At 37.2% G+C, this 23,873-nt stretch overlaps 1 protein-coding gene across 8 annotated transcripts in view; it reads right to left on the reverse strand.

Annotated features, from left to right (window-relative positions):
• Nucleotides 1-20,397: 20,397 nt before the first annotated feature.
• LOC115219879 (Kv channel-interacting protein 4) overlaps nt 20,398-23,873 on the reverse strand; it is a 448,057-nt gene continuing 444,581 nt past the window's right edge. For 7 of the 8 annotated variants that reach the window (XM_036509691.1, XM_036509693.1, XM_036509689.1 and 4 more), the window contains one exon: nt 20,398-20,865. Coding sequence is in view for 2 of the 8 variants with exons in the window: in XM_029790179.2 (XP_029646039.2) it covers nt 20,818-20,865 (48 nt within the window). In the remaining 6 variants the exon portion in view is untranslated. The remainder of the gene's footprint in view (nt 20,866-23,873) is intronic. The other variant, XM_036509690.1, reaches the window with a different exon arrangement.

Consider the following 23,873-nt stretch of genomic DNA (forward strand, 5'->3'; position numbering starts at 1 on the left):
TATTTGGCTTTATTATACTTTAAATTTTTATTGCAACAATTTTTCTAATAATTTTTTTTTAAAACTATATTATGTTAAAAATTCTATAAGTATATCAGACATAAAAGATTGAAATCTGACCCATGATATTACTTATCTTTAGCACCTGAGCTAGGTTTTCTGATGACAATAGCTCAGCATATGTCTAACTTACCAACATCACCTGAGCATTCAATAATCTATATCCTTTTGTTGTCTCCTTTCATGTAGATATAATGCAAGTAAAATAAGTTTAATGTTCAACAACAATTGCTGCAGCAGCAGCAGTACCAGAGACATGGTACCAGCAGCCAGTCCTGTGTTGTTTGTCAACTCACAGCAAGGAAGCAAGATATTTTCCAGGTATAAAATAAATGTTAAGACAGTGTTAACAGTAAGAAGAGATTTGTTTAGCACTTGTTTTATTGATCTGTCTGCTTTCCAAACAAGTGGAGCTATTAGTTCTACAGACATCAAGTTTTTATTTAGCCATTCAATTTAAGAAAGGATATTGGGAATGAACAAAATCATAATAATAATAATAATAATAATGATAAAAATAAAAATAATACAATCGAATCGATTAGCCATGCCAAATGAATTTGTCTGATAAATGAGGTTTGATCTGTTTTTACAATAGCTCTGAATGAGCATTACTTGCCTAGCAGTAGAAAACATCTGAGGAGACACTAAAGAGAGAGGAGAGGGTGGATAAGTTGGTTGTTATGGTGAGTGTTGAGGCAATTACTTGAATAGACTTCACAGTCTTAATTGTCCCAATCTTGAAGATGCTTAACTGAATTTCAATAGAATTTTATCTATAGCTGGCAGATTTCTTCCCATATTTTATTTGTGAAATTAAAAATATCCAGCATTTAATTCACATGCATAAGGACAGACATTTTCTTTTTGCACTGATTGTATTGTTTCCCATCAATATGAGAAGCTTCTTGGATACATTATCCATATTTATGAGACCAATAACAGTTGTTCACCTACTTTTGATAAACTTCATTGTCTTATAAGTTCTTTTATGACACGTTGTCTGAGTATACTACAGGAGCCAGAACATAGATTCATGCTGGCCATCAGTGTCTTTATTTAGCATAGCCATCACATGCAAGTGACAGCCACTAGCAAAAGCATGGTAGTAAGTACAATATTTGCACTAATTGTTTCAGGTGCTTATGTAGTTTCAGGAGACATAGCCAAACTTTTTGGCCCAGCCGCACTTGATCTTGGGCAGAACATTATGCCCGGGGTAACATGTTCTGAACAATCTAAAAACAATGGACATGGTTGGAAAGTGAAATTTTAACAACAAAGCCAGCCAGGTCAGGCCAGGTCAACCAAGCCAGGCCAGGCCAGCCAGCCAGGCAAGCCCAGGACCGGCCAGGGCCAGCCTAGGCCAGTGCCGGGGCAAAGCCGGGGCAGCAAGGCATCCAAAACTGGGCCAGTCAGCCAGCCTAGGCCAGTTTCCAGCCAGCAATTCAAATCTGGGCCAGCCTGGCAGCCAAGACCTGGCTAGCCAGCCAGCCTAAGCCAGTTTCCAGCCAGCAAAACAAAGCCGGGGCAGCCAAGGGGCGGGCAGCCAGCCAGCCAGCCATGGCTTGCGTCAGCCACTCACCCAAGCCTGGACCAGCCAGCCAGCCAGCCAGCTTAGGGCAGTTTCAAGCCAGCAAGCCAAGACCGGGCCAGCCAGGCATCCAAAACTGGGCCAGCCAGCCAGCCAGCCTAGGTCAGTTTCCAGCCAGCAAGCCAAATCCGGGACAGCCTGTCAGCCAAGGCCCAGCCAGCAAGCTAGCCTACGTCAGTTTCCAGCCAGCAAGCCAAATCCGGGCCATCCTGGCAGCCAAGGCCCAGCCAGCAAGCCAAGGCGGGGCCAGCCAGGCTGCCAAAAAGCATCCAGGCAGCCAGCCTAGGACAATTTCCAGCCAGCAAACCAAGGATGGGCCAGCCAGCCAAGGCCAGAGCCAACCAGCCAGCAATTCAAGGCCGGGCCAACAAGGCAAACAAAGGCGTGCCAGCCAGGCAACCTAGGCCAGTTTCCAGTTAGCAAGCCAAGGGCGGGCCAGTCAGGCAGCCAGGCGAATGCTGGACCAGCCAGGCAGCCAACATGCAGCCAGGAAACCAAGGCTGGGCAAGCCATGCAGCCAGCCATCCTAAGGACATCCAGCCAGCCAGCCTAGGCCTGTTTCCAGCTAGCAAACTAAGGCCAGACCAGCCAAGCAGCCAAGGCCCAGCCAGCCTAGGCAAGTTTCCGGGCAGCCAGCCAAGGCCATTTACCAGCCAGCAAACCAAGGTTGGACTAGCCAAGCATCCAAGGGACGGCCAGCCAGCTAGCCTAGTCCAGTTTCCAGCCAGCAAGCCAAGAGCGGGCCAGCCAGGCATCCAAGGCCCAGCCAGCCAGCAAGACCAGGCAGTTTGCTGCCAGCCAACCAAGTCCGGGCCAGCCAGGCAGCCAAGGCCCAGCCAGGCAGCCAAGGCCCAGCCAGGCAGCCAAGGCCCAGCCAGGCAGCCAAGGCCCAGCCAGCTGAGGCCAGTTTCCAGCCAGCAAACCATGGCCGGTTCAGCCAAGCAGCCAAGAACTGGCCAGCCAGCCAGTCTAGGCCAGTTTCCAGCCAGCAAACCTTGGCCGGGCCAGTCAGGTGACCATGGACCAGCCCGCCAGTTTCCAGCTAGTAAACCAAGGCTGGACCAGCCAACCAGCCAAGGACTGGCCAGCCAGCCAGCCTAGATCAGTTTCCAACCAGGAAGCCAAGGCCGGGCCAGCCAGCCAGGCTAGGCCAGTTTCCAACCAGTAAACTAAGGCCGGACCTACCAAGCAGCCAAGGCCAGGCCAGCCAGCCAAGGCCACTTTCCAGCCAGCAAACCAAGGCCATGACAGCAAGCCTAGGCCAGTTTCCAGCCAGCAAGCCATGAGCGGGCCTGCCAGACACCCAAGGATCTGCCAGCCAGCCAGTCGAGGTGAGTTTTCAGGCAGCAAATCAAGGCCGGGCATGCCAGGCAGCCAAGTCCCATCCAGCCAGCAAGCTAAGGCCAGTTTTCAGGCAGTCAAGGCCTGGCCAGCCAGGCAGCCAACATGCAGCCAGCCAGCCAGTCTAGGCCAGTTTCCAGCCAGGAAACCAAGGCTGGGCAAGCCAGGCAGCCAGCTAGGCATCCAAGGATCAGCCAGCCAGCCCAGGCAGTTTCCAGCCTGCAAACCAAGTCCGGGCCAGTGAAGCAGCGAAGGCCCAGCCAGCCAGCCAGTCTGGGCAAGTTTCAGCCAGCAAGCCAAAGCCGGGCCACCCAGGCAGCCAAGACCTGCCTATCCAGCCAGCCAGGTGCGAGGACCATGCAGCCAGCTAGTCTTGGCCAGTTTCCAGCCAGCAAGCCTAGGCCATGCCAGACAGGCGGCGAAGGATCGGCCAGCCAGCCAAAGCCAGTTTCCAGCTAGTAAACCAAGGCCGGACCAGCCAAGCAGCCAAGGACTGGCTAGCCAGCCAGCCTAGGCCAGTTTCCAGCCATGAAGACAAAGCCGGGCCAGCTAGGTAGCCAAGTATCAGCCAGCCTTAGCTAGTTTCAAGCCAGCAATCCAAGACTGGGCCAGCCAGGCAGCCAAGGATCATCCAGCCAGCCAGCCAGCCAAGGCGAGTTTTCAGGCAGCACACCAAAGCTGGGCAAGGCAGCAAGCTAAGGCCAGTTTTCAGCCAGCAAACCAAGGCCTGGCCAGCCAGCCAGCAAACCTACGCCGTTCCAGCCAGGCAGCCAAGTACCAGCCAGCCAGCCTAGGCTAGTTTTCAGCCAGCAAATAAGGCCCGGCCAGCCAGGCAGCCAAGGACCGTGTAGCCTGGCCAACCTAGGCCAGTTTACAGCCGGCGAACCAAGGTCGGGCCAGCCAACTTAGGCCAGTTTCCAGCCAGGAAGCCAAGGCCGGGCCAGCCAGGCATCCAAGGCCAGAGCCAGCCAGCAAGCCAAAGCCCAGGCAGCCAAAACCTGGCCAGCCAGCCAGCCTAAGCCAGTTTCAAGCCAGCAAGCCAAGGCCGGGCCAGCCAGCCAAGCGTGGGTCAACCTGGCTGCCAAGGACCATCCAGTCAGCCAGTCTAGGCCAGTTTCCAGCCAGCAAACCTAGGCTGGGCCAGACAGGGGGCCAAGGACTGGCCAACCAGCCAGCCAAAGCCAGTTTCCAGCTAGTAAACCAAGGCCGGACCAGCCAAGCAGCCAAGGCCTGGCTACCCAGTCAGCCTAGATCAGTTTCCAGCCAGGAAGCCATGAGCGGGCCAGCCAGGCAGCCAAGGATCAACCAGCCAGCCAGCCTTAGCCAGTTTCAAGCCAGGAATCCAAGGCCGGGCCAGCTAGGCAGCCAGCCAGCCAGCCAGCCAGCCTTAGCTAATTTCAAGCCAGCAATCCAAGGCTGGGCCAGCCAGGCAGACGGCGAATGACCATCCAGCCAGGCAGCCGTGGAACGTCCAGCCAGCTAGCCTAGGCCAGTTTCCAACCAGCAAACTAAGGCTGGACCAGCCAAGCAGCCAAGGCCTGGCCACCCAGCCAGCCTAGGCCAGTTTCCAGCCAGCAAGCCATGAGTGGGCCAGCCAGGCAGCCAAGGGTTGTTCAGCCAGCCAGCAAGCTAACGCCAGCCAGCCAGCCTAGGCCAGTTTCTAGCCAGTAAACCAAGGCTGGGCCCAACAGGCAGCCAGGGCCTGGCCAGCTAGCCACCCTAGACAAGTTTCCTGCTAGCAAGCCAAGTGTGGGCCAGCCAGGCAGCCGTGGAACGTCCAGCCAGCCAGCCTAGAATAGTTTCCAGCCAGCAAACTAAGGCTGGATCAGCCAAGCAACCATGGCCCAGCCAGCCAGCCTATGCCAGTTTCCAGCCAGCAAACTAAAGCCAGGGCAGCCAAGGCCCGGTCAGCCAGCCAAGGCCAGTTTCAAGCCAGCAAGCCAAATCTGGGCCAGTCCAGCCAGCCAGCTAACTTATGCCAGTTTCCAGCCAGCAAGCCAAGGTCGGGCCAGCCAGGCAACCAAGAACCATCCATCCAGCCAGCCAGCCAGCCAGCCAGCCAGCCAGCCAGCCAAGTACCGTCCAGCCAGCCTAGGCCAGTTTGCAGAGACCAAACCAAGGCTGGGCCAGCCAACCTAGGCCAGTTTCCAGCCAGCAAGCCAAGTGCGGGCCAGCTAGGCATCCAAGGACCGGCCAGCTGGCCACTCTCAGCCAGTTTCTAGCCAGCAAACCAAGGCTGGTCCAGCCAAGCAGCCAAGGCCTGGCCAGCCAGCCAGACCAGGCCAGTTTCGAACCAGCCAGCCTGGCAGCCAAGGACGGTCCAGCCAGCCAGCCTAGGCCAGTTTCCAGCCAGCAAACCTAGGCCGGGCCAGACTGGTGGCTAATCACCGGCCAGCCAGTAAACTAAGGCCGGAGCAGCCAAGTAGCCAAGGACCGTCCAGCCAACCAGCCTATGCCAGTTTGCAGTCAGGCAGCCCAGGCCTGCCCAGCCAGCCAGCCAGCCTATGCCAGCATGCCAAGGCCAGGCCAGCCAGCTAGCCCAGGACCTTCCAGCTAGCCAGCCAAGGGCCGGCCAGTCAGCCAAGCCAGGACCAGCCAGGCAGCCTAGGTCAGTTTCCAGCCTGGTAGCCAAGGCTGGGCCAACCAGCCAGCCAGCCTAGGCCAATTTCCAGCCAATAAGGAAAGGCAGAGCCAGCCAGGCACCCTAAGTTCGGCCATCCAGCTAGCCTAGGCCAGTTTGTAGCCAGCCCTGGTCATGGCTGGCTGGCTGGCCCTGGCCTTGGTTGAGCATTGGGGTCAAGTTAATCTCCCCTAAAATTTCTGTCCTTGTACCAAAGTTTGACACTTATGTTAATCTCAATGGTATATAGATTTTATAGCTAAGGCGGCGAGCTGGCAGAAACATTAGCACGCTGGGCGAAATGCATAGCCGTATTTCGTCTGCCGTTACATTCTGAGTTCAAATTCCGCTGAGGTTGACTTTGCCTTTCATCCTTTCGGGGTCGATAAATTAAGTACCAGTTATGCACTGGGGTCGATGTAATCGACTTAATCCGTTTGTCTGTCCTTGTTTGTCCTCTCTGTGTTTAGTCCCTTGTGGGCAGTAAAGAAATAGGTATATAGATTTTGTGTGAAACTAGTTTTGATTGTTATCATCCTATAAGCATATATACTAAATCTTAGTCCAATTATTATATTATTCATAGGCTTGGAAACAAGAGGTGCAGTGGGGGTGCAAACACACCCCTTGAAATTTTTGTTGGGCAGTGAAAACACTTTGAGCACTATCCTGAAAAACTGGGTTTGCACACACTAAACAAATTTCGTTCTTGCATTTATAACAAGTATATGTTTATTTCCTCTGAAGCAAACTCAAAATTTTAATGAAACCCACCCATGGTTAATCATATCTATATAAATGCTGTTGGCATAAGAGAGAGAGAGAAGATTGGCTATGTAGTTTTATTAATAAAATGCTGAAAGATCAGCTTGTAACCTTGAAGCTTTAATCTGCTTCGTCATTGATATAGTGTTCACCTTTCCATGATGGCATGGATTAGCTTGATCAATTTAGCAGCTGTTTAGCATTATGTAACAGAGATTATCTTACTGATACTTCCTAGAGAATAGACTAGATTATATAGCAGAACACACACACACACAAACACACACATACATTTTCTCTCTCTCTTTCATATTTGAAGACACGCAAACTTAGGTAGAGTTTCTGATGTTTTCTCGTACAGGTATATTGATACATGTACATACATGTTCCCACATGTTCCATTCACAATATGCATATTCATGGGCACTCTCGTGTCCACATGCATACAGATTATTATATGCACTGGTGCACATAGGCACAGGTGTGGCTTTGTGGTAAGACGTTTGCTTCCTAGCAACATGGTTCTGGGTCCAGTCCCACTGCATGGCATCTCAAGCAAGTGTCTTCTACTAAAAGGCGGTGAGCTGGCAGAAATGTTAGTACACTGGGTGAAATGCTTGCGGTATTTCATCTGTCTTTACGTTTTGAGTTCAAATTCCGCCGAGGTCAACTTTGCCTTTCATTCTTTTGGAGGCGATAAATTAAGTACCAGTCAATGTAATTGACTTAATCCCTTTGTCTGTCAATGTAATCGACTTAATCCCTTTGTCTGTCCCCTCTGTGTGTAGCCCCTTGTGGGCAATAAAGAAATAAGTGTCTTCTACTATAGACTCAAGGTGACCAAAGCTTTGTGGATTACTTTGGTAGATGGAAACTGAAAGAAGCCTGTGTGTATGTGTGTGTGTCTTTTTGACTGTGTTTGACCCCCCATCCTCACTCTTTATTGCCCACAAGGGGCTAAACATAGAGGGGACAAACAAGGACAAATAAAGGGATTAAGTCGATTACATCGACCCTAGTGCGTAACTGGTACTTAATTTATCGACCCCGAAAGGATGAAAGGCAAAGTCGACATCAGCAGAATTTAAACTCAGAACGTAACATAATGGCAATGAGTTTTGGTGTGTTGAAGTTCACATAACTTAGCAGTCTGGCAAAAGAGATTGATATAATAAGTATCAAAAAATTCTTCAGGATAGTGCCTATTAGTCTAATAATGACTGAGACAAATAAAAGAAGATAAATTCACACATTCTTGTATACAAACACATTTATATACAATTCTTTATATACTTTCTTTCTTGAAGTATATGTATGTGTTTACACAAATGCATGTACACACATCTATGTGCATAAATTTGGGTGAAAATATTGCACATATTTGCAAAAGAGTTTTCAATTCAATAATAAATTCAAAGAAATCAATAAATTGTACCATATTTACACATGCCCATCAGATGCATTAGTAAACGTATATGCAAACCTGCAGTTCCAAACGCCCATGTTCGTTTACAATTCTAAATTCTTACCTACTTACATAGATACAGACACTTTTGTAAATGCATGTATATGCACACATTCAAACTTTCACACAGGTTTATGTTTATATCTGTACAAGGCCGATATATAAAAATGCTATCAATGATAGCAGTGTCTGTCAGTTTAAAGAACAGAATTGTTTATAGATTTCATTGTAGATTAAACAAAAATGTTACTCTAAAAGTTGGAATAATCTTATTTTACATGTTTGGCTCTGAGACTTAAACAGGGCGTTTATTTTTTTTTTTTTAAATGCTAACATCTATAATTTGTATCATTCTGTAGTGAATGGATATTGATCAGCACAGCTATTATCCCACGGAGAACTTACACATGAAATCAATAATCTTGTTTTGGATGTTAATTCTCTTGGAATATTTTCTAACTCCATTGTAGCTTATATTTCCTCCACTCCCTAGACCTTAATTCTGCTTTTTGTCATTCTTTCATGTCTCATTCATTCAACTCAGTTATGAAAACCAAGTTAAAAGAAATGATCTATATTACATGTTTAATAATTCTGTCATTTGAAAACCTGTTGTAGACCATACAAGATGATGCCAATAATCAATGCATTAATACTAGTGGCATTTTTTTTTTTTGCCTTTCTTATTTTGGTTTTTTCTTCTCTTGTATATTTTCTTCATGAAAATGCGTGGTGGGGCATGTAAAATTTTTCTCAGTGTTGGATAGTTTTCCTTTTGTCCACGATTTTTCAATACATATTTTGTCTATAGTTGCTGTGTGCAAGTTATTGTGAAGCAGTTGCCTAGCAACTAACAAAATAGATGTTTGCTCACCATTTTTCTTTCTTGTTTTCTCTTCCTATTTTTCCCCAAACAAACCATGTACGTTCCGTTTGATCCCATCAGGGGATAAAGATAGGTATTGCCAGAGTCTGAGTGCAGGGTTGAAAAATGTCGGTTCCGATCTGGTATAAACATCAGATGTTGAAAGATTAATCTCTTGGAACGAAACGGTTGAAAAAAGATGACAGGATATGAATGTTGCATGAAATGATTCTTTTTCAATGGAAATGTCATACCATTTTGTTAGCGTGGAACAGGTCTTGCTGTCATACCCTATCTGTAGATTCTAAATCCTTGAAAGTAGTGTCACACGAAGAGTAATGATGTTAATATTGGTCAAACAATTTAATCTTTTAGCATTTAAACTGACCATATGTGGCCCAAATATTCTACCTGTTTTATGTTCAAATCACCCAGATCCTGTTTCTCACACTTACCCTACAATGTCTTTCTAAAACTAAACCACGTCATTGAAATATTGAAGCAAAAAGATTAGGCATGATTAATTAAAGACAATGTGTTAAAGGGTTAAGGAATTTGATTGGACTTTCATGAAATAAAGATTTTCTTTTGATTGTCTCTATGAATGCAATAGCACTCCTAAATATTGTATAAATGTTCAAGCAGGCATAAAATAATCTGCCTGTAGTTCATGGAAAAAATCCATCACCACTATAAAAAAAAAAAAGACTGTGAAGATGGTTGTTATCCCCTAAGTCCAACTCCTGAAATTACTGCAGAGCTTACTATAGTCACTACCACTGCTGACATCTTAATATCTGCTTTTCCATTCTTGTTTGGATTAGACAGGATGAATTATTCTGTGCTGATGAAGGGAAATAATCCGGAAATAGCAATACACAGATATTGTTTTGAGCTGAGTGGGGGTGCTAGATTCCCTTGTTCAAAAATATAAGGACACAGATCGTGTTGTGTAGCCAATTAGAGAAGATGTCTCATGGGGCTAAATTACAGCAACATTCATCTTAAACCAGGACTGCCATGTTATGTTGGCAAATAATCTTTACTCTAAAGTACTGTTGCTGAATATCTCTCGTTGTGAGATTTACAAATAGTAATTTTCTAACTATATGGGTGACAGATATTTTAAGCATATTAAGTGAGGGCGCGTGGCTTAGTGGTTAGGGCATTCGGCTCATGATCGTAAGGTTGTGAGTTCGATTCCTGGCGACGCGTTGTGTCCTTGAGCAAGACACTTTATTTCACGTTGCTCCAGTCCACTCAGCTGGCAAAAATGAGTTGTACTTGTATTTCAAAGGGTCAGCCTTGTCACTCTCTGTGTCACGCTGATTATCCCCGAGAACTACGTTAAGGGTACACGTGTCTGTGGAATGCTCAGCCATTTGCACGTTAATTTCATGAGCAAGCTGTTCCGTTGATCGTATCAGCTGGGACCCTCGTCGTCGTAACCGGCGGAGTCTTTAGAAAGCATATTAATAGGAGTTTCCCTGTCTTCATATTCCTAATTGCTTAGTCTATCTAGCTTTTTCCTTAACTTCAATTCTTTAATTTTGTTCAGAGGTCCATTCTCATTTTTCTTTCGGCTACCCACTCCCATGAGCCTAATCTTTTACATGTCTCTGTTCTTGTTTTGTTTTCTTTTTTCTTCCTTCTTCCTTCCTTTTCTTTTCTGGTAATTTTCTTCCATTCTAATTTATTACTGTCAGTTTAAATCTATTTAACTGTTTACCTGAATTTTCCCCATCTGTTTCCTTTGCTTTTCCCTTCTAATTACATGCTCATCCTTTGCCCTCCTCTATCTCCTTTTTCCTTCATTCTATCACCATTCTTTTTTCTCAATCACCTTCTCCCTGCTTTAAGACAGATTCTCTGATCATCCTGCTAACTGCTAAATATAGGGCTATTTTTGTTTACCATTTCTATTTTGAACTGTCCAACCGAGTACGGTAGAATTATGTAAGAGTTATCTTACACAACTACTAGAATCAGCTGTATAAAATGCATTCAAAATATACGATTTTATTTTATTCTTTTATCACATGACTCTTTTCCATAATGATAAAGCCTGTCCTTGTTTGGATAAGACTATTTAACACAAGGATATATGTGTGGAATATTTAAATGAATCCCGACTCAAAAATTTCTGGTGAAGTGCATAGCATCAAAGCACACCAATCAAAATATGTATACACACACACACATACACACACATACACACTTGTATAAGTGTGTATATGCATGTACGTGTGTGTCCGTATATGCTTTCATATGTACATTTATGTGCTTATATATATATAAACATATGATGAGGATTCCGTTGATCAGTAAATGTTATTACTTCCTCCCATATTGATGTGTTAATGAGTGAGCTTTCCTCTAACACATCTCTCTATATATAAACGGCAGTTTGTCTGTCTGTGTGTCTGTGTGGCTGTCAGGTTGTACCCTCACCCTGACCACGGCTTTCAACCGATTCTGTTGAAACTTGACACACACATAGCCCAATGTCATAATTCAAAACTAACGCAGCGAAAATTTTGAAAAGTTCCCCCAGTTCTGAAAAAAATCGATAAATTCGACATGGGGTCGAGAATCTAAGCTTTTTATATGCAACACATTTTCTGTCGGGAGACAGCTAGGAACATCGTATACATAGAAGTATTCGAGTGAAGAGAAGACATTGCAACCTACGCATGCGCCTTCGTTCCCTAGAGGGAAAGAACTAGATTAGTCGTTGCCTACTAGGGGCTCTTACATACCCGGGCAACGCCGGGCTATGCTGCTAGTGTACCTTTAACATAATTGTAAGGCAGAATCAGTGTCACATTGTGGTGTGATCAAGCTCTTCGATTGAATTTTTCATTTAATTCTTGTGGCAAACTTCTATACATTTTCTGTTTCTGTCAGCTGAATTTCACTCACAATATATGAAGCATTCTTAGGTCATAGAAAATCACATTTGTTGGTGTGTTACACTGTGGAATTGAACTCAGGCTCATGTTGTTTTAAAGTGAATGCCTTATGCTTTCAGCTCTATCTTTCTCCCACTATATCTATCTATCTATCTATCATTTTATTTTTTTTATTTATTTATTTATTTTTTGTTCTTTTCTTCCCTTTTACGATCCCTCTTGATCGAAAACCTACGCCACCCCCTTTTTTTTGTTTCTTTTGTTTTTTTGTTTTTTTCATCCCCCAAAAGAAAAGCTCTACCTTGTAACTTGTCCCATCTGTGTGTAGCCCTGTGTGGCCAATAAAGAAACTTATCTATCCATCCATCCATCCATCCATCCCTCTATCTATCTATCTATCTATCCATCTATCTAGCTATCTATCCATCCATCTATCTATCTGTATATCTATCTATCCATCTATCTAGCTATCTATCTATTTAGCTATCTATCCATCTATCTATCTGTCTATCCATCTATCTATCTATCTATCTATAGACATCTATATATCTATCCATCTATCTATCTATACAAATATAGACATCTATCTATCTATCTATCTATCTATACACATCTATATCTGCCTATCTACACATATATATATATATGCTCACATATTTGTATATCTATGTATTTATCTACAATATGTGTATATATGCACACATGTACGCTCACATGAACTGTGTGTGTATTTAAATGTGTGTATGTCTCTGTATATACTTACACAACCACAAGAATGTTGCTTGTGGTTTAAAAAAAAATAAGCGAAAAGACATTGGAAACCTAAATATATATTTAGAAATCTTTGTGAATCTGAAAAGACAGAAATAGGGGGAAATGTTGAAGGTGATGAAGTCATGAAGTTAAAAAGCAGCATCATGTAATCACTTTGAATGGACTGACCCGTCATAGAATGTAGTAAATGTCAGTTAAAATCGAACTAGAAATAAAATATAGCTGTCAGCTTGATGTATGGAACCTGTAAAAGTATGGACAAATTGGCATTAAAATAATTGCATCTCACTTCTCATTTCTCTTCTTGTTTAAGATGGCAAATGAAAAGCGTGTTCTAATAGGTATTGAAGGGTATTGCTTTTTGCTTTTAGGTCCAAGTATGGATTAACATCCATCCATTCGTTGCCTGTTGTTTAAAGTACATTCCGCCTCTTTCGATAAAGCTTTCTTCCTAATAGTGTTGTGTCTGGTAAGCTGATAGCAGGAGAAATCTCTGTTAAAACTTGGAATCATGAACGTGACATTTTCAGCCTCTTTAATCAGCATTAAATACTTAGCTGAGTGGGCACCGAGAAGAAAGAAATAAAATAGCCATGTAGTAATTATCTGTCTATAGTGTGATGTCACCGACTTGGGTGAAATTATTCAGAAGAGCAACAACAGCAATATAAATGCACTACTTTTAATATTCGCTTTTGATCATTGCTAGCAATAGAAGTTAGACATTTAAAAAAAACAAAACAAAAAAAAAAGCAAAAAAAAAACATTGCAATGATATGCTATCATTCCCTTGATGGTGACTTACCCACTGAAAAGAATAAGCATTTTTTTGTTGTCTTTGATTTCAGCAGTTTCTTTCATTGATTATTTCATGGTGACAGAATAAATTCTTATTAAATAAATAAAAACAAATGTTAGTTTTTAATAATTGCTTAAGAAATATTTCAGTATTGCTTTACTATCAATAACATAGATCAACAACCAGCTTGTATGTATTACAGCTAGGTAAAGCATCATACCTACTATACAAAAGGCTGATGTTTCAAATTCTAATGTGTGTTATATAGGTTTATTGATTCTTTAGTTATGAAAAGAAAAGCCTTATAAACTACTTCACAGATCAGCAGTTCAGTTATTGTAACTTACCACTTGTTATTATTTTCATTCTTTATCCATCTCACAATATGGTGCTTTGTATTAAAATGATTTACAATATATATAGGTGCAGGAGTGGCTGTGTGGCAAGTAGCTTGCTTACCAACCACATGGTTCCAGGTTCAGTCTCACTGCGTGGCACCTTGGGCAAGTGTCTTCTACTATAGCCTCGGGCTGACCAAAGCCTTGTGAGTGGATTTGGTAGAAACTGAAAGAAGCCCATCATATATATGTATATATATATATATATATATATATATATATATATATATATATATATATATGTGCATGTGTATATATTTGTGTGTCTGTGTTTGTCTCCCCCAACATCGCTTGACAACCGATGCTGGTGTGTTTACGTCCCTGTAACTTAGCGATTCAGCAAAAGAGACCGATAGAATAAGTACTAGGCTTACAAAGAATAAGTCGTGGGGTCAATTTGCTCGACTAAAGGCGGTGCTCCAGCATGGCCACATTCAAATGACTGAAACAAGTAAAATGAGTAAAAAAAAAAAGAAAAAGATTATATCTCATTACCAAATATTTCTAAATAGGACAAGCTCTTCCTATTTCAGCCATCCATCCTACGTTGTACAATACCTACCATAGAAAATGTTCTTCTTTTACCAGTGAATATATAATCTTGCATATAGGATACTAATAGAATAGAAACTGTCAATGGTGAGAACAGATGCTCAGTAAAGTTGTGTTTGTTAATACGTCACCTGACATGAAATGTCTGGTGGAGACAAAAGTTAGTTGCTATTTTATTCTATGTCAACTAATTAACAACTTAATCCAATATATTTATTATACAAATATATAACATTAAAGTAATGAGCAGAAACAGTAAAGAAATAAAACAAAACTCAATCATGTACTATTAGAATTTCTGTTTATTTATATATATAATACGCACACAGACACAAACACGTGTGTATATGCATGTGTGTGTTTATATATGTGCTCCACACAATACACTCTACATGCAGTCGATAAAGAAAGAATGGAAGACTCTACAGGATTGTGAAAACAAGCAAAGAGTAGCAGGCCTTCACACAGAATTTTATTCTCTTTAGTAAATAATGTTTCAGGGCCAAGTTCCAAGGTTAACACTGAGGTCAAGGCAAACAGTCAAATAATGAAAATGCAATGACACACTCCTTAGTAGCTTCTAGATAAACACTGATGTTGATTCACATAAGGACATTTTTTTTTTTTCTTTTATATTAATCGAGGCACTGAACTGCATAGCTTGTTCAGAAAAATAAGTCACGTCTCTAAAAATGAAACGATCTTCTATGTTGAAAACATATCTCCATACCACTTGAATGTAAATGTCTATATATTTCACAATCAGCAAAAATATAGAGTTTATAACATAACAGTATCTTTGTCTTCACTATCGCTTCTTTCTTTCTTTCTCTTCATCTCTAGTTCTTGGATGCTCCTCAGACATATAAGTTTATGGATCTTTATTCTATAGAATATTACTATCATTTTGTCTGTCTACATTTGTATCAATAAATAATACATGTACACGCATATACATATGTATTTATAAATTTTATATATATATATATATATTTATAAATTTTTAATATATATGTGTGTATTTATAAATATATTTATACTTTTAAATACATATATATAAGCGAAATATATACACTTATATATATATGTATATATATATATATATATATATATATATATATATATAGTGCTATTACTCATATATAGATTTTATTTTCTTAAAATAGACAGATCATCATCCCAGAATTTATTTCTCATCAGTGTATCTTTATTAGTATAAAGTTCAATATTAAATCATTCTTTTGTCATTATCTTTAGTAAATAAACACATTAAAATGAGTTATGACATTTACAAAATATGGTGATTTTTATTTAGTGAAAAATGTAAATAGATATAGTAAGGATAATAATTTAGGTGGGAGACTAAAAACACTTTAGTTTTTTTTTTTTATCCTCACTTTCTTAACAAGTTGAATCCATTTATTCAAAGTTGAGCTTTTCACTGAAGAAGTCCATTTTTGCTTTCCACTGATAAAGTTTTTCTTTTTTTTTATATGTATATATATATAACATGACTGTTGGTCATATTACTGGTCATATTGTGTAAATTGTGTAAATTGAATCATTAGTCAGAGAAAGGCCAAGAAATACAGAGACAGGTGGGTTGTGGGTGGGCAGAGTGGAGAGATAGAAGGAAATAGAGAGAGACTGACGTAATACTTTAGTTGAATATATTCATATATTGAATAACTTAAAAAAATATTGTAAGTGTGCAAATGTTTGCTACACACTGTTAAACAGACAAACTTATCTATTCTGTTGCCACCACAATGGTTTTTAATGGAGGTACTCAGCCAATTTTTGTGGGGAGAGTCAATACCATTGACACTGGCACTTTATTTTACAGATCCCCACTAGAAGGATAAAAAGCAAATCTGACCTTGGTGAGATTTGAACTCAGAATATAAAGAGCCACAAGACATTTCTTTCCAGTGTTCTAATGGTTCTGCCAATCCACTGCCCTCTCTCACTGACCACCTTAATGCATTTACACAAAGTTTTGACCAGTAGGCATATTAAAAATACTTTATAATTCTGCTCCTCACACACATTCTGAAAGAAAAGATGGTATTAAATTATTCGAGTGAAAACCTCAAGTTTGAGTGAAAAGTTTTAACCTAAAATTCTGTCAGTTCCAAAACATGGATTTCACACAATGTTTCTTTCATGTAAATAATATCATCCTGTAGTTTTAAGAAGGGCGGTGTGCTAATTAGGAAGTAGAATGAATTGAAGTAGGGCTGATGTTTATCAATTGCCAATGATAATTCATTGAACAACGAATCATGTTGATACATTAGAATAATGAATTTTGTTGGTTAAATCTAAAATTTTAAAGTTATTTCATTAATATTTTCTACCTAACAACAACCATTTTGTCAGCATAAACCAGATATGATCTTCTGAAAAGATGGTAAAGCAACCATTTATGCCACTGTATAGTGGTAGTAGCAATGATATACTGTGCTGTATGTAGTCTTTTGTATATTTAGAGTGTCTGGTTTTAGACCAATAATTAATTGCTACTATCTATAATTTCTGAAAATCATTTTTATTTTAGTGTTTACCCAGTAACAACTCTAAGAAAGATGAAAGTATCACAACCTGTTGAGTTTTCTGTAAAACATGACATGTTGTATCTAATGAAAAGAAACCAATGCCAAAAATTCTATGAAGTATCTTAAAGTATTTGTAATATATACACACCATATTCAAAATTATGATTATCAAAATAATTTACAAATTATGTTTGGTGTTGGTCAGTTAGATTTAATAGATTTTAGAAAATAATTCCAGTTAAAATAGATTAGTATTATTAAATGTTAGATTTTTTGAATCAGGATATATGTTTAATCACTATTAGCAAAGTAAAAATAAAAATGCTTTTCTGATCAACCATCATATGTCAGTATTAGTGTGTGTGTGTGTGGTGTGTGTGTGTGTGTGTGTGAATTAACAATTCTGTAGCAGATATCTTGAAGACCACTTCAAATATTTTATTTGCTGACTAATTTTCTCTCCTTTATATATACAAATATATATAATGTTTTCCCAAATAAAACTGTGCTTCATACTTTTGAAGCTTCAATGAAGTTATAGGGTGAAACTCAAGCATTCAACTATGAGTGCACAGCAGAAACAACTGTAAGCTAATGAAGTTCATAATATAATTGTATATTCCTTTGACATTCTAGTTTGTAAATATATAGACATTCTATTTATGATGAGAGAGCCTAATTCATATACACCAGCGTGGAATATGTCATTTGAATAGTGTAGAGGTATCTGAAATTTTGATCATTAAAGAATTTAAAGCTATAAGGATATTGTAGAAAAGAAACATTTTTGAAATACATGCCAGTGGAAACTATTATGCTACTTTTGTTAAAAATTTTAGTTATTACACCTTCGATATTATTAAAAATCATTTCTAGAAAGCTTGACATATATCTAAAACATTCCGTTCAGGAAAGTCTACTCGCAGTGTTTGATAAATATTGGTACTAGGAGTGAAAACCCTGTGTAAACCTTTGAAAACAGATAATGAGCCCTTAAATAAAGTCATGGCCCTTAGTGTTTAATTATATATTATTATTTTAATTTTGACTGTAGTGTTAGATGTTACATTTTTAAAGAAATTGATTAAAAATTATCAAATAACACACATCATGCAAAAAAGATTAGGAGAAATGTGAAGAATTCATGAGTTTGCCAATGATGCAAAAATATTACATTACAATAGACATAGAAATGGTGATATGGCACTTAATGTCTGAGATAAACAGATATTAGTCTAGGTTGAATAAAAATAGATTTTCTTGAAGCACTCTTGGTTAGTCTCATATACACAAACAAAACGTTGGTTCAGAGAGTCACACATGTCTTGAATATTGGACATTTTTAAATAAAGCAAAAGAAATTCATAAATTATTTATTTTCCTTGAACAGCATAAGTTATTTTTGTGAAAGGGAAGTTCGATAAATTACAATTCTCCTATTTCAGCTTCTCTATTTTACTGATAAAGTTTGTTTTCAGCAGACATAGTTACATTATAGCCATCTTGCCTAAATTTAGATTTTTAAGTTATAGACAATCTTGAGAAATGTTTTATTCTTTCTGAAATAATGGTTGCTTAGTATTTTGTAGACATTGATTCCTTCTAATAAAAGCTTATACACATGGAGAGATAATATTTTCACATGCTAAAGTCATTACCACTCATTTTGAAATCTTAAAAATATTTACTGCCATAGAATTTTCTAAAGTTTGACCTTTATTCATTGCAATAGATTGCTAAGACATTAAGTGGTAATAGTTAAGCAATAGATTAATATTTGAGGCAACATATTTTACAAAAATGCTGCATTCCAGTGCAAGCACATCTTAATAACTGTGTTTGCTTATCTTTATCAAAGCCTAAAGATGGTAACATTTATCATTTTGTTAACGATTTATAGTCTTAATTTCTTCATAACTCTGTAACATAATGACTATATAATTTTAAATGAAAATGATTTAACTACAATATATGTATTTTGTACGTTATTAAGAAGGCTAATGATATATTTATAATAATATAGTACAAGAGTTATGTTGTCGGTGTTTTCATTTACGTTTTGTCAATATGAATATATATAATATATATATATATGTAACCAGGGTTTGTTTAATGTCTTATAAATGGCTATTTTGATACTGTCCAACTCTGTATAAGTTATTGAAACATTGTTTAATGTTGTTTCAAACAACAGCAGCAGTATTTATAAACAAGAAACTATCAAATCAAAAAGAGGGAAGCTTTCCATAGATTTAGAAATTCCAATCAGTTATTACAAAACAGTAACCTGTGTCAACTAATAAGCAGGGAAATCAAACAATAAGTGAGTGAATCTGTTAACACACTTTAAAGCTTGCTAATTGGTCAGCCAAGATATTTTTCGTTGTTGTATTTGAGTCAAATGATCTGCCATGTTCAATGTAAGAAGGAAGAAAAAAAAATCCTTTTCAACTCACATATTTTTACCTCATTAAAAAAAACCAAAACCAAAAAAAAACAAACAACAAAACTGAGTTAATATTAAATTAATTAAATTAGTGAAATCTCTGAACCATGGATTTAAAAAAATATTAGTAACTCAAATTAAGTCTAAATGTTGTGACAACTCAGACGTAATCCGTTTGTCTTGAGACAGTAAGCCATTTTGAGAAAATGTTCTTTAAAATATATTTGGAAATAGAAACTAATAATGCATGCATTATACAACTAATTTTATCCTGTTTTTAATATTTCAGAGATTTAAGGGAAATAGAATAAATATTAATAATACTCTTACAGAATTTTGATTTTTTTTTTTCAAATAGTTTGTTGCAGTAGTAATGTTTTATATAAGTAAGCTGTTTTAAGTTTTAAAAAACATTGTAATTTTTCAGAAGATTGTAATAAATCCATGAGACTTCATATAAAGCATTTCTGATATAAAAGAAGTTTGGATGATAAAAAAAAAAAGATTCAAAAACATGAGCAGCCAAAATAAACAATAACAAAGAATTAAAGTATTGAATAGCATTCAGAAGACGGAGTAGGGTGGGTGTGTATGATCTTTGATGTCCTCCATATAAGTCTTTTTGTTGTCACTATAGACTATCTCGCCTAAGAATTTGTTAAAATGTCTTCATTTGTTTTGCATTCAAAGATTTACAGCACAGTGCAATTTTATATATACATATATATATATATATGTGTGTATATATATATATATATATATTCGTTTTCAGGAAAATTACATGATGAATCTATGTGTCAATACTAACTTTTATGACTGAGTTTCCTGTGTGTGCCTATATATATATAAATATATATATATATTATATATATTATATGTATGTATATATATTTATATATATTAATATGTATGTATATATATATATATATATATTAATATGTATGTATATATATATATATATATATATATATATTAATATGTATGTATATATATATATATATTAATATGTATGTAATATAATTAGATACAGCATAAACATATATGAAATATATGTATATATTTAATGTGTTTATATATACTATAATATATATATTTGTGTATGTAAATATACACACACATATACACCCACACACTATATTCTTCTTTAGTAAGTAATAGTTTCTTTTAGAGGACAAAATAAATATTGCAAAAATTAAAGAGAATGAATGTTATTTTTCTTTCATATTTTTTTCTTTTTTTTTTTTTTCATTTTGTTGTGGTCACTTCGTGAAATGGAAATTAGAATTGAGTTATTTTGCTGTGATATACAGTAGTGATGTATATATAGGATTTCATGAAACTTTTTTTTTTTTTTTGCCAGCTCATGTCGTTTTATTTCTTTCTGAAGTCTTCCATCTCTCTTTCTCTTTGTTTGTCTTCTTTTTTTTTTCTTTTGCATATATTTTATGCTTTCTTTGCATAAATCTTTGATATTCCACCACTTCAATCTGTAGGAAGATATTTCCCTGTTTCATTATTATAATGTTCTGTGCATATTGTTCCCCAAAAATATTTTGAGAACATTTAATTAAATGTATTTACATGTCTGAATAATTTAAAAGAAAAGACTGCAACATGAGATTTTCATTATTGGTGTTTGGTTTTATGTACATTTTATGCTGGAATTTGTCAAAGAACTGTATCAAATATGGCCATGCCTTTGGTGATGTTTTCATCCTGTTAAAGAAAGAGAAATTAAAATTTTTGTTATTGCTTAATTTTGTTATTTCTTTGGCACAAGTTTTGATAAATTAATATTTCTTTAATGACATTTCAAATATTACAAACAATCAGTTACAAATTGAATTAAAATTGTTTTATAGCCACATCTTTGTAAATTAATATTCTTTTAATGAACTGTGTAAATGTTAGATAAAAGATCAATAAAATTGGCTTTATAGTTTGCTGATTTGTGTTAAATTTATTATTTTTGGATTAGGATTAGTAAAGTTTCAGTAATATAACTTTAAAATTAGTTGAAAGTATACTTGAGTGTGTAGATTGACACTCGGGCATAATGAGCCAATAAACATGATGGTTGTTTAAGGGTTAAGTAAAGGTTTGTCTAATAATTTGCATGAAATGGGAGGTGCAACATCAGATTCAAAACATTTTCTTGCTCAGAAAGGTTGATGTTAAAATTTTAAGTGGCTCCTTATTTTGCACAACATTAAGATTTTAACATCAGTGGCAGGAAATTTGGAAAATAAAAGGCTGATTTCTTATTCAGCATGTATTAATCCTTCATAATCACAACAGAAACTGTGATAAAACCATTATAAAAAAAGGTGTTCCATTCCATTAAATATACTTTACTTTTTATTACAAGCAGTTAGGAGTGATCAGCATTAATTGTAATCCAGCTGATATACGATCAGAGACACTCCAGTTGTGACCATCCTTCGCTTGTAATTCTTGTAGAAATGTATGTTAAGTAAAAAGCATTAGCTTAACATTCCCAGAGGGAAATTCAGGCAACTGCAATTACTTCATGTTATAGGAGGGGACGGGTTAAAGAAGAGGGGTGAATACTTAAGATATTTTTAACTTCTGTTCTTTGTGGTTAAGATTCTATGTTATGGAGGTTATTACTTGTTTCATAGAAAAATTTGTAAAACAATAAACAAGGTGTCTAAACTCTCTCTCTCTCTCTCTCTCTCTATATATATATATATATATATATATATATATATATAATATTTATATATATATATATATGATATTTATATATATATAATATTTATATATATATATATATGATATTTATATATATATGATATTTATATATATATAATATTTATATATAAAATATTTATATATATAATATATATGATATATATATATAATATATATATATGATATATATATATATATATATATATGATATATAATATATATATGATATATATAATATATATATGATATATATATATAATATATATATACAATATATATATAATAATATATATATATATACGATATATATATATATATATATATATATGATATATATATATATAATATTTATATATATGATATATATATATAATATTTATACATATAATATATATATAATATATGAATATATAATATATGAATATATAATGTATATATATTATATAGATATATATAATATATAGATATATAATATATATATATATATATTCTTCAAAAGCATGTAAGTAATGGGAAGACATGGGAAAGTAATCTAGGATATAGAAGATTTTGTCAGCACTCGATATATATTTTCTGGGCAAAGAAAATTAAGTGCAAACAAATTGTATTAAGATTAAGCACACATACAAATAACAAAGAGAAAATAATGTTGGTATTGATTCAGCCCAAGCTGTGTTGATGTGAAAATGATTTGAAGAAACACTCTGCATCAATTCTGTATATTCTTAGCATAAGTCTTGTGCAAAATAACATTTTAAAATATTATATTTGTTTATAATTTAGTTTAACTTGATTAAATTTCCTTTTATCCGAGGAAAAAATGTATTATATATGAACAGGGTAAGATGGTATTTTGAATTATCTTCTCATTTGATGCCAATTTGCTATAAGTATTCTATTTTCCAGCAATCAATACTACAAAATTAGGTATTATTCAAATGTTTCAGTCATTTGCTGTGATAAATAATTCTAGATCAGATAAATTCTGAATAAATTTTTCCAGTAAAACATGGTAGCATAGACCATGCTTTATAGGTCTTGATGACCCACTCTATTCCTATAAATGATTTATTAGAAGCAGATTCTCTGAGATGGGTTGTCTTCTTAAGAAAATGCTAAACCATGAAAACTCAGTCTTGAATTTAATTTCACTTGTGAAAATTTGTGATGTAAAATATCAAAACTGTTTTTTGTTAAAAAACTACATCAGTATAAAAGATATAGTTAATCAAGTTAGCTGATCAAAATACATTTGCTCTCATTAGTTCACCATTAATCTTTACTCCATCTCTCTCCCTCCAGCATTCTTGCAGCATTTGCCAACACACTGTTCCTGATCTTTTGCCCTTATGCTCCCTTCAGTTCACCTTGAGGGCTCACTGTGATGCCTTATCATCACCCTGATTAATTCTGCCAACCCATACATAATGTGACATAGACACATAGGCGTAGGAGTGGCTGTGTGGTAAGTTGCTTGCTTACCAACCACATGGTTCCGGGTTCAGTCCCACTGCGTGGCACCTTCTACTATAGCCTCGGGCCGACCAAAGCCTTGTGAGTGGATTTGGTAGACAGAAACTGAAAGAAGCCTGTTGTATATATGTATATATATGTGTGTGTATATGCTTGTGTGTCTGTGTTTGTCCCCCAACATCGCTTGACAACCGATGCTGGTGTGTTTACGTCTCTGTAACTTAGCAGTTTGGCAAAAGAGACCGATAGAATAAGTACTAGGCTTACAAAGAGTAAGTCCTGGGGTCGATTTGCTTGACTGAAAGTGGTGCTCCAGCACGGCCACAGTCAAATGACTGAAACAAATAAAAGAGTAAAGAGAGACATATATCTCCTCTACTGCAAGAAACCTGTTTTTGTCCCCTCCAATCATACCTTAGTATTTCAATGCATAGCATAAAACCACCCACTTTCTTTCTTCTGTAGATCTACTCAGTTGAAGAGGCCTTTTTAGTTTTGTGAGTTACTTGGTAACCTCATTAGTGCTGGTGCCACAC

Source organism: Octopus sinensis, linkage group LG15 (assembly GCF_006345805.1).
Source record: "Octopus sinensis linkage group LG15, ASM634580v1, whole genome shotgun sequence".
NCBI classification, from domain to species: Eukaryota; Metazoa; Mollusca; class Cephalopoda; order Octopoda; family Octopodidae; genus Octopus; species Octopus sinensis.